This window comes from Rhodnius prolixus, unplaced genomic scaffold, assembly GCF_049639745.1.
Source record: "Rhodnius prolixus isolate KJV_2025 unplaced genomic scaffold, Rpr scaffold_5, whole genome shotgun sequence".
Lineage (NCBI taxonomy): Eukaryota > Metazoa > Arthropoda > Insecta > Hemiptera > Reduviidae > Rhodnius > Rhodnius prolixus.
Window position 1 is genome coordinate 6,385,205 of NW_027411624.1, and position 10,571 is coordinate 6,395,775.

Sequence of the window (10,571 nt, forward strand, 5' to 3'; positions counted from 1 at the left end):
ATACAATAGACCATATTGTTGCAAATTAATTTTTGCTAAGATTATCAATACATTTGGATACTCATAAAAAAAATATCAATTTTTAATTAAAAATGAGATTTCTAATTGTACAATTGTTTAGATTAGTAAAATTTTTATGGTAGTTGTAACTATTTGTAATTGTACTTAAGTTAATATTCTTTTAGTGAGTTTTGGCATGAAAGAAAAATTATGTACAAATGACTATGATTGCCAAGTATTTAATCTATTTCAAGGCATACAAACAATATTCAGAAGTATCTGAATCAGAGATTTTTGTTTGTTTTTTTAAAAAAATTTAGTTTGACAATAGAAAAAAAAAAACTGAGTTAAAGGCATTAAGTCTTGGAAACTGTTGTGAAAGTAACAAGCTTACGTTGTTGAAGAATCTCCATCGGAGCGGGACAAAAGATCTAAAAGTATGAAGGCCAACCCGATGAATAACGGCCTAGTAATTAGATTACATGAAGGAGGAGTCCAGTTCCTAACTTTTCTCATATTGTGTTACTAATTTGTTCTTTTTAACACTTTCTTTGGTTTTATTTTTAGGTTTTGAAAAAGTTATTAAACTAGACATTGGCTAAAAAGTTTTGAATTTATCTTATTACTTTCTCTTACAGTTGCTGAGTAAGATTAAGATTGCGATTGTGTCATATATAAGATATCGAGTTTTTACTTCAAATTTGATATTAATTTAAGTGCGGACAACGGACAATCAACTTTTGGACAGAATAGGACATTCAAATGTGCCATTTTACAGAGTCGATTTTTTATTTTTACAAAAACGGTTCCTAAGATTTTCTATAAACTTGTTAGACTAATAGTATTATAATTTTTTTATTAGAAATATTTTCTCGGGAAAATTTAATGAAAGCACTTTTGGAAAAGGGGCTTTTCTCAAAAAATATCATTGCAACGTAATGTATGGATTTTCCACGTATTCAAATATTTATAAGTTTTAAGTTTATAAACGAAATTTCAAACTAGAAGAAAATCAGCTGAAAGTGCTTCTTTCCTGATTAGAGTTCTGTAAACTTGAAATTCAATCTTGATCTCTAGATGAGGGCATGAAATTCGAAAAAAAAAAGGTCAGGAGCACTTCTTTACTCAAATGATTTTTCACTTTCTTAAGATTTTCTTGAAAATTGTTTCTGCGATTTTCTTTCAACTTGATAATCAATTGAAAAATTGTACTTTTACAATATTTATGTAAAAATTTTCTAAAGAAAAATTCGATAAAGGTTACATCGCTTGGTGAGAGTGGCGGACCACACCTTTACAACCTCACTTTAGTGTATAATGTACGTGATGATCACTTATTAAATATGTAATCTAAATTCCAAATATACTTTTTCGTACTAATTGTGAATTTCTAGACAATTTTTTTATGTAAAGTTAATACAAAATTATACGTGATTTAATAGTAGCGGGTATGCGCAAAGTAGATATACAGTAATATGTTGATGCCCAGAAAGCTGGCACTTCAAACCAATTATCTTACTTAGGAAACTTGATGTCTCCGGATTAGAAAAGTTATTTCTAACTTGTATCATTACCACGAATTCACTCATTTCACACTATTCTTCCCTATTCATTGAAATAATAGAGTATTCTGAATAGATATACCTATTTTATGTTTTCTCCTTTTAATTGGATGGAGATAACCTGCTTCTTAGTCTCCAGTCACGCCCTTGAATATATTTTTATAACATAATATATAATACGTTTTATCAGGCGGCCTATACGTCCAACTATCAAATTAAGTTTCGTAGACGGAGGCGATTAGCAAATTTATTTACTATAATTTCTCTTATTTACCATTCAATAAAAACGAAGGTAATTGAACCCGATACATCATCATTGAATACATTATTTGTTTATTTGTCCTCCTTGAATGTTTGTATATGAGTAAATATTTAAATATTAAGTAAGTTTTGTAATGGTCTTCCTTACGTATTTTACCGGCGGTTTACTTGTTTTTGAAGCTTTGGTTCTAGATGAATGATCTGCTATTAATCTTAAATCTTATTTGAAGTGGATTAAAAGTACATTTCGTTGATTTTAACCTTCGAGGCTAGCATGTTTATCGTATCTTTCACCGGTTTCGGGCTTAAATGATCAAAGGTAGATCAATCAGTTCGGTATAGAGATTCTGGCAGCAAGTATAGAGCGATAGGGAAGTCAAAATCTGTTCACCAAACTGATTACTGTACTTCCGATGATTAAAGTCCAAAACCGGGATACTGTTAACATGCATGTACAAAAAAAAATTAACAATATTATCCATGCAGGCCTAACCACATTTTCAAAAATGCTAGAAATTATTAGTGTTCTAGAATTTTGTACAAAAATGAAAATTGTATTTGAAGCAAGAAATTGTTCCATTGTACTCTTACCACCATGTGAATGGACTAATAATTTCTCTTTTATTTCCAAATTTTCCTACTAAAAAATAAAAAAAAAGTAATAAAAAACAGGAAAAACTAATTGAAACTGTTTGAATAAAGAAATTTATCAAATAAAATATGCCTGTAGTTTCTATTAATTTTATTAATTTACTACATGCTGAAAATGATAATTACTCAAAATTTTTAAATGAAACATTTATTTTTTCCAGCTAATAAATATCATGTGTTGTTTAATATGAACTTGTAGTGTGATTTCAGGTGGTTAAAACTAGTATAGTTTCCAACTCGTAAAACTAGGAATTAAATTAATATAATAGAAAAATAGGTATCCCACAATTTTAAGAAGTGAATTTGAATTATTTTCTTCAACTTATCTGGGAACGATTTGATTTATATTTAATTATTCCGAGGTATGTAATAATTTTTAAAGAGTACTATTTCATTTATTTCATTTTTCAAAGAGACAGAGAAAAAAAAATTATCAATCAGTTATCTACGAATAAACTACATCTGATAATTTTTTTTCTACAAAGATCCAATCAATTTGTTGTTATCAATTTCTTCATTTCTAAGACAACTTCAATTTAATTTAACAGAAAGAGTCATGGAATCATAATTGATCAGTCGTTTCGATTGTCACATTAATTTTTAAAATGTCATATACAAATAAATTGTTGAGAATTAATTAAATTTGTCTTAAAAGTTTTCTGTTAATTTTGGGATTTTCCTTAACACTTTTAATCCTGAGAGAATTAATTCAGTTTTTGTTTTTAAGTAAATTTATTCTATTCTGCATACCTGTTGATCCAGAATTAAGAATTTTGTGCAAAACATTTTTATAAAAAAAAAAATACTAACATAAAATTAATCTTTAATCACTGACTACTACGAGTTGTTGTCCGTCGTTCACAATATAGTTTTACAATTTTTACAGAATAATAATCAAACATATTCAATGACTATGGAGAAAAATGAGTTACAATTGCGAAAAATAGTTTTAAAAATAGAAAAAGTTATGAATAAGCGAATTCTGAAAATTATAAATTTTAAGAAAAAGTACCCACGATTCAAAGATGATGGTTGATATTATTTTAGGCATCTTCATCCATAGGTAGAAATAGGCTTCTTCGGCTCTGTTGGCATCCTTGCGGGCAATTAGCAATACTTACCCTGGAAGTCAAATCTACTCAATGCTCAGGCACACAGCTGTTAAAGTACTACTTACTTTAGCGGACTATCGGACAGCTATTTTCAGTATCGTCTTCGGTACTGGTAATATTATTAGTCTGGGATATAATGAACACCACTGTCATTTGCTAGGACAGTGAAATTATTTTATAGCTCACGTAAGTTTAATAAATTAGATGCATGAATTCAACCGACTTCTTCCATTGTAGCCGAAACTAATTTCTTCTTTCTGAGCATGAGACGGAAATCGCTTGATCTGAAAGGTTTTGCGTGGCACTCTTTTACGTCACGGTAATATGTTTAATTGTGCCTACAAATCTTAGGGGAACTGGAAAGGTATGGGTAGAATTTCCAGGAAGTAACCAGGCGAAAAAGTTAAATTAATAGCTATGGGGATAGATACTAGAATGTTATTGAAGGCAGACGTTACCAAAAGCAATTGGATTACCAAATGTAAATTCATTTAAATAATATTTCGTCACTAATAAAGTTTTTTCCCCTTTATTATTTTCCATAGATATATTACTTGTGAATTAAAAGACTTTTTGTCCATTTTAATTTTTAAATGATGGAAACACCAAAAATTACGACTGTGACATCAAAATGTACAAACTATGGTGTCCAATATATTGATGTAACCAATAGTCCAGTATTTATGGGACTTCGTACTGGATTTGTAAATCCACAGACCATAAAATTAAGAAGAAGTATTGATCTTTCAAATGTATGCGAAGAAAATAGTGAGGTATAAATTTAAATTATGCTAAATTTTCAAAAATGAATTATTTAATCTTACACTTTATTGTACACTTTTTTACAAGATATTGCAGGAAATGAGAAGTTAATTATTATTTTTCTGTTTTTTGTTAATTGCTGTTAAAGTAGTTATCTATCGATTACTTTCTATAGCATAACTACTTGACGCCTTTCGTTTTCCAAAGTTGAGAGTTAACAGTTTTCTCTTTCGAATTATAGTTTTCGAGTTAGAAAAAAGCTTTTCCAAGTACCAATCAAAGAAGAAGTACCACTTTATAGGATTTATAAATACTAGATATAACAGATCTAACGTATTACTATTCAATAATTAATCGTGACATCACTAAATTATGAAAATTACTATCACAGGGCGTTCTGCCTGGAACTGAATTCACAGTAGCAGAACTTGAAGCAATTCTCACTGACAGTAATGCAAATAACAATAAAGGTAACAATCAATCATTGGAAGTCTCTCCGATCAATTCAAATAATGAAAATGGAATCTCATCGTGCAGTATTCAGGTGCTTATTATGGTTAATATTTTAATTTAAGGCGGCGTGACAAAAACTGAGATCATTAGCGCCCGGAGCTTTTTGTAGCGCACTACCGTCCTCCGGACAGGGTTGTCTCATTTCAGAAGTAACTGTAAAAAGCTCTTAGAGAGAGAAAATCTAAGGACCAGAACCCAGGATCTCCTCTTTTTGGAATCTAGTATAGCCTGATCACTGAGCTAATCCCTTCCCTGATAATAATAATTATTAATCTGTTGATAGTTTCAGTTCTCAATTAGTTAATTGCTGTAGTAAAATAAGCCAATTTCTGAACAAATTTATTTATAACTATCTCCAGGCAGAAATGCTTTAGATGTCCTTGAGTTTATCCACAGTCTACATACCAAAATATGGTATCAAAGAGGGTATTTAACATAATTAATTAAACTAGGATAAAAAAAATCGGTTAGAAAAGTCAAATTTCAGCCTTGGGTTGTTTATTACATTAAAATTTTCTACATTGATGAAACGTAATCGTAAAAGGTTTATCAGTTTAAAGTTCTAAGTACAATAAAAGTAAACACGAGTACTACAAAATTGTTATGGTTACAATAACACATATAAAAATTACATTTTTTCACTATTATTCACATTCTATATCGATTGTAAAATAGTAATATCATACGTCTTTTAACTTCAGAAAAGTTTATTGGCAGCTTCTCGCCCAAATTTACTGTGGGGAATTACTCCTAGCATGGTCTTGCCGGACATTAGGTGAATCACTAGCTTTCATTTGGCTTTTTTTCACTGGCCATTGTAGATTCAATGCATGCTAGCATTGCGGGGTGCTAGCAGATTCTGTCCGAAAGAAGATGGAACAGCACCGCATGTTGTGACAATGTAAAGAGGTGGTTTGGCTCTTTGGAGAAGAAAAATTGCATGCCTTATTCTTTGTGCTCACCTAACTCTGTAGCCTTCTAAGACTGTAGGTGGTGCTCTATCTAGTTGATGCCACAATAGATCCTTTGGGTCATTGCAGAAGGCTCGAAGAACCTAATTTATAGTAACGTCTAGTTTCTGCCAAATAGTTTTATTTTTAATATCATAATTCAATAATTTATTCAATTGAAATTGAACTTTTCCAGTTCATATTAGAAGAAAGCGACCTTACCCAAGATAAACGATTAATCGATTTAAATACACCTGTATATTTGGATGTTACTGAACAAAATGAAGAGAGTATCGTAATTGAAACGGACATAGGGAGTAGTGTTGAAGTTACTACTGAAGATTTAATTGAATCTGATTCATTAATGCACAATGTGGATTATGGACAAACGAGTAATTTTGACTCAGAATTTGTAAGTGCCAAAGAAAGAATAGGTACAGTTACTAAAAATAATTATTTGTAAAGTTTTAAATAATGACCCATTCTCTTTCTGTTAGAATTTAAAAAATTCTGACTCACAACAGTTAGTTTTAAACGAAGAACAATCAATCTCACCAAATGAAACTAATAATGAACTTATTTCTGAAGAAGAAATTAAACTTATTGAAGGTTTAACAAATAAACATGACAAACAATCGGATTATGTTTCAACAATGGTGAGATTTGCATTTAATTTTTATATAACTTTAAAAACAAATATATTCCTCTAACTAGAGAAACATTAATTTCAAATTCTTACATAAAACATATCTTGAAGACAGCATACAATCAATCAAAGAACTATGAAATTTTGAAAGCTGCTAAATCATTATATTCAAAGAGAACCAGAACATTATGGCATTGGATAGATCCAAAAATACCAAAATCAAAATTAAAGAATACCGTATTGTTGGCATGGGACAATTTGCCTGCTTGGCAGAAACAAATTTATATTTCACAGGTAATGAAAATGTTGACTTTTTTAGGATGACACATTTGTTAAATTTATAAAAATTCTTGAAATTTTTTATGATAAAATCCTGGAAACGTTACGCTTTGTAGGAATTTTGGCAATTTTAAATGTGTAAGAATTAATTTTATTCCTAGTATTGGCGACCCCAATGAGATACGGTCAATCCAAAATGAATCTGTGCTTAATACATTTTATATTCTCGGCACGACTGGAGCTTTTGTGTTCACAAAACTTTGAACTGCTTACTTTAACGTCCTGGTAAAAATTATTAACTCTAGCTCTGATCAGCTTCACATATTATAGAGCGACTCTTGACTTTAAACTTAATTATTCATGTGAAGGAGGAGTTAATATAATTTAGCAGCTACCAACTAAACTTCCGTACATCGTTAATACCTCATGAGGGTCATTACAAACACTTAAAGAGGAACAGTTTTAATTTAAAAAAAAAAACTCTTAGCTCAACGCAGTAAGAAATAAACAATAATGACGTGACTAATCTTAACATCGTACAAAATTTCATATTTAAGAGATAAATTTGTAGAATACTTTTCAAAAGTTATATATAATATATTTTTATCAAATAGGTACTCGGTAAATTCAGTATGGATGTGGTAACTCCAATGGTGAATCCACAACTTGCTGGTATTGCAGCAAATCCTCCGCAAAGACGTGACACGTCGGCCGTACAAAGAAATGTTGCGAGAAAAAGAATGTACGTCCATAAGTCATTACCAAAATGGAATTGCTGCTTCAAGTCAAAAAAGAAAGGATACAATGGAATTCCGACCCAAGATTCACTCACTTAAGATAATATTAGACGCAGCATTCTTTTAGTTTTGTTTTTTGTTTTTGTTTTTTTGTACATTTATATTAAAAAGACAAGATTATGCAAAATACTATCATTTTAATTTTGTCTGATGTATCTTTTATTCCTGATTAGTAAAGTAAAAGTAATGTCTACTTTTCAAACATGTGAGATGAAGAGCTTCTTCCGGATCAAATTTTTGTCTTAACTGCTCTTAAACTGGGACTTCTTTTGCTTAATACTCTAACAGTAACAAACTTTCTAATGAGCTTGTTGTATAAGTAGAGATGAAATTGTATGTTTATAGAATCCTGAGAACCTAGGGAGTAAAATAGATGTTTTAGGTAATGGTGGTTCACACGGCCACTTTCCTTACATAACTCCTAAATTTTACTCGATTTTCAATCGTTGAGGGGCGAATGCCGTGCTTCAGAGAAGGTAAAAAAGGACCTAATTTAACTGTGTGAGAAATGTTCGACAATTTGAGAAAAACTTAAATATTTCGACAAAATTTATTTATTTATTTTGGCATAAATTTGACTTGAGTGTTTCACACACCAATTGTTCCCCGAGGCTTTGCAAGTCTGAATTCTGGTAGCTGGAAGTGGTGGTTGATAACAGCTGCGAGGTTATCCCATTTGATCACGCAAATACTGTTACAAATAATATTATTATTAGTTCTGGAATGTGTAATAAATTACTTTTAATTATTTGATCTACTGTGTTTCATTATGTTGTCCAGTATATTAAGAAATATCTCTGCCACAGCATTAAGTAAAGGTAAGTTTTAAATTTCCTATTTGTGCTGTGATGCACTTGCAAATAGTAACTGTATTCTTTTTAATTTTAGGGAGACCTGTAAATAAACTCCAAGGGTTAAATTTATCATTTTTTAATACAAGAACTTGCGTCACTAGATCTAGTTTGGTAAAAAATAATAATGTATCAACGAAGTTTAATCCACTTCTAGTATTATCTAATATTACAACGCAGAAATCATCAATTCTAGACAATCCATTAACGGTTAATACATCCATAAATGAATTTCCTCTCTTAACTGATTTAATTTATAAAGATCACATTAATTGGAGGTCATCTATAGAAGAGCCTGGAAAAATAATAGAAAAACAGGCTGCTCGCCTTATAGTTATCAGAAGAAGAAAAATGAAACGACATAAACTTAAAAAACTCAGAAAGAAAATGAAATTTGAGTGGGCTAAAGTGCGTCTGAAGAGAGAAATGCGTAAAGAGAAAGCATTTCAGGCCGAATTAATGGCAAAAATCAGGGAAACTGAGAAGTTTGACGCAGTAGCTTATGCTACACAAAAAATAAATAAAGCCAATGAAGTGTTAATACCTAAATTATGGAAAGGTAAACGCCTACCAGAATTCTTAATAAAAGAATTACTTGTGGAAAAAGAAAATAAAAAAGCTAAAGTTTTAGCGAAAATTGAACGTAAAAAGAAAATTAGTTCCAAAGTTTCAGATTATAATGTATAAAGGATTTCTTTAATTAAAATGTGTAATAAATTTTATTTAATAAATAAATATCTAAAAGTTTTGATTCTTTTATCAATTATGCATATATGTTTCCAGATGAATTTTATAGGCCAAAGGCAATGTTGACTACTAAAACTGAGTACCTAATTAAGTAAAATATTTAGAAGTGCTTTGAATTAGAAGACTGGACGTGTATGTCCTATGTAAGTTAATGCTTCTTTTTTGGTTTCTATTTTTTGACCAGTTAGAGCTTTTCCTTATTTATTTTTTTTCAACCTGGTCAAAAATATTGTAATCATTCTCTTCCTTCAAGTTCTCTTTTCTAAATAGCCTTATTTCTATATAATTAATATTTCCTTAAACACTTGTAAAGCGAGTGTTTTAAGTTAAACTAGATATACTAATGATGGGAGGTACTTATAAATTTTAAGTGCGACAAAAAGTTCATGTGAGTTTGGTGCTGTTCTCAAAAGTTTTCAAGCCGAAACAAAATGTGTTTTTCAGTTCGACATAAGTTGTGCCACTCTGAATATTCCATTATACCAGAGGAGCAAATAGGTTTTAGGTGTGGAAGAGGTTGTCCAGACAATCTTTTTACCCTTTCTTCTATTAAGCTGTGCAACAATAGCTCTCTCTTTGGAATCTTTGTAGATCTTAAATCTGCCTTTGTTTCGGTCTCCCTTCATTATAATATGAAAAACTTCTAATAGTAGGTGTAGGCTCAAAGTTTACAAATATTGTAAAATCACTATATGGCAATACTAGACTAAGGATTCTAACTGAGAATGGGCTAACAGATGATATACAAGTTTTGGCAGGAATACTTCAGGGCGAATCTCTTTCGCCGTTGCTTTTTAATTTATTTATTTTGGATTTGACTAGAGTTTTTATGGAGAAAGATGCCACATCGATTAAACTGGGTAGCTACAAAAATTTCTACTTGTTATGCAGTCGACATTGTCATTCTTGCTACTTCTATAGTTGATGTAAAAGAAAAGTTATTCTTGTAGAATACTGCAGTTTAAACTCCCTGAAAATTTATAAATCTAAAACAAAATCATTTATTTTTCAAAAAGTACACGTCCCAAAAAATTTAAGCGAGTTTGTAGAAATAATACACCAATTAATATAGTAAATACATTCACTTATTTAGATGTATCTTTCAGTCTAACTGGAACATTTTTTTTATCAAGCTTCCAAATATTTCATGTCAAAAGGTAAAATAGCAACTAGTCAGGTAAGGCAGATTCTAGAAAGTGGTTAGATGCTGTTGTAAAGTCATTTTTACTCTATGCATGCGAAATACGGGCTTATAGGTATGCTGACGATCCGGAGGCAGTACAGGCGCAATTCTTAAAACAAATATTTAATATGCCGAGATCTACTCCCAAATAGTTATCTCCGTTTAGAATGCGCAATATTTCCAGTTAAGCTGACTATAGTCAAATCAATTTAAACTTTTTTAATGAAACTCGAGATGCTCTCTAATAGATTGCCCCG

The 10,571-nt window shown here is 30.4% G+C and overlaps 2 protein-coding genes across 2 annotated transcripts; both read left to right on the plus strand.

Moving 5' to 3' along the window:
• The first annotated feature begins 77 nt into the window (after positions 1 to 77).
• LOC141457920 (uncharacterized) lies at positions 78 to 7,660 on the plus strand. The gene is made up of 7 exons (XM_074135320.1): positions 78 to 2,836; positions 4,132 to 4,359; positions 4,740 to 4,892; positions 6,008 to 6,223; positions 6,309 to 6,467; positions 6,569 to 6,751; positions 7,351 to 7,660. Exons 2-7 carry the CDS (start codon positions 4,180 to 4,182, stop codon positions 7,570 to 7,572), a joined length of 1,113 nt encoding a protein of 370 aa, XP_073991421.1. The 5' UTR covers positions 78 to 2,836; positions 4,132 to 4,179; the 3' UTR covers positions 7,573 to 7,660.
• A 506-nt stretch (positions 7,661 to 8,166) lies between these two features.
• Positions 8,167 to 9,133, plus strand: LOC141457921 (uncharacterized). Its single transcript, XM_074135321.1, has 2 exons — positions 8,167 to 8,351; positions 8,422 to 9,133. The coding sequence occupies exons 1-2, from the start codon at positions 8,303 to 8,305 to the stop codon at positions 9,069 to 9,071; spliced, it is 699 nt and encodes a 232-aa protein (XP_073991422.1). The 5' UTR covers positions 8,167 to 8,302; the 3' UTR covers positions 9,072 to 9,133.
• Positions 9,134 to 10,571: the final 1,438 nt, after the last annotated feature.

Excerpts from the sequence above, each read along its gene's own strand:
- LOC141457921 (XM_074135321.1), top strand. The coding sequence starts at position 8,303 with ATGTTGTCCAGTATATTAAGAAATATCTCTGCCACAGCATTAAGTAAA. Across the intron at positions 8,352-8,421 it reads TGCCACAGCATTAAGTAAAG|GGAGACCTGTAAATAAACTC; the intron begins GTAAGTTTTAAA and ends TTTTAATTTTAG.
- LOC141457920 (XM_074135320.1), top strand. The coding sequence starts at position 4,180 with ATGATGGAAACACCAAAAATTACGACTGTGACATCAAAATGTACAAAC. Across the intron at positions 6,224-6,308 it reads GTAATTTTGACTCAGAATTT|AATTTAAAAAATTCTGACTC; the intron begins GTAAGTGCCAAA and ends TCTTTCTGTTAG. Across the intron at positions 6,752-7,350 it reads AACAAATTTATATTTCACAG|GTACTCGGTAAATTCAGTAT; the intron begins GTAATGAAAATG and ends TTTATCAAATAG.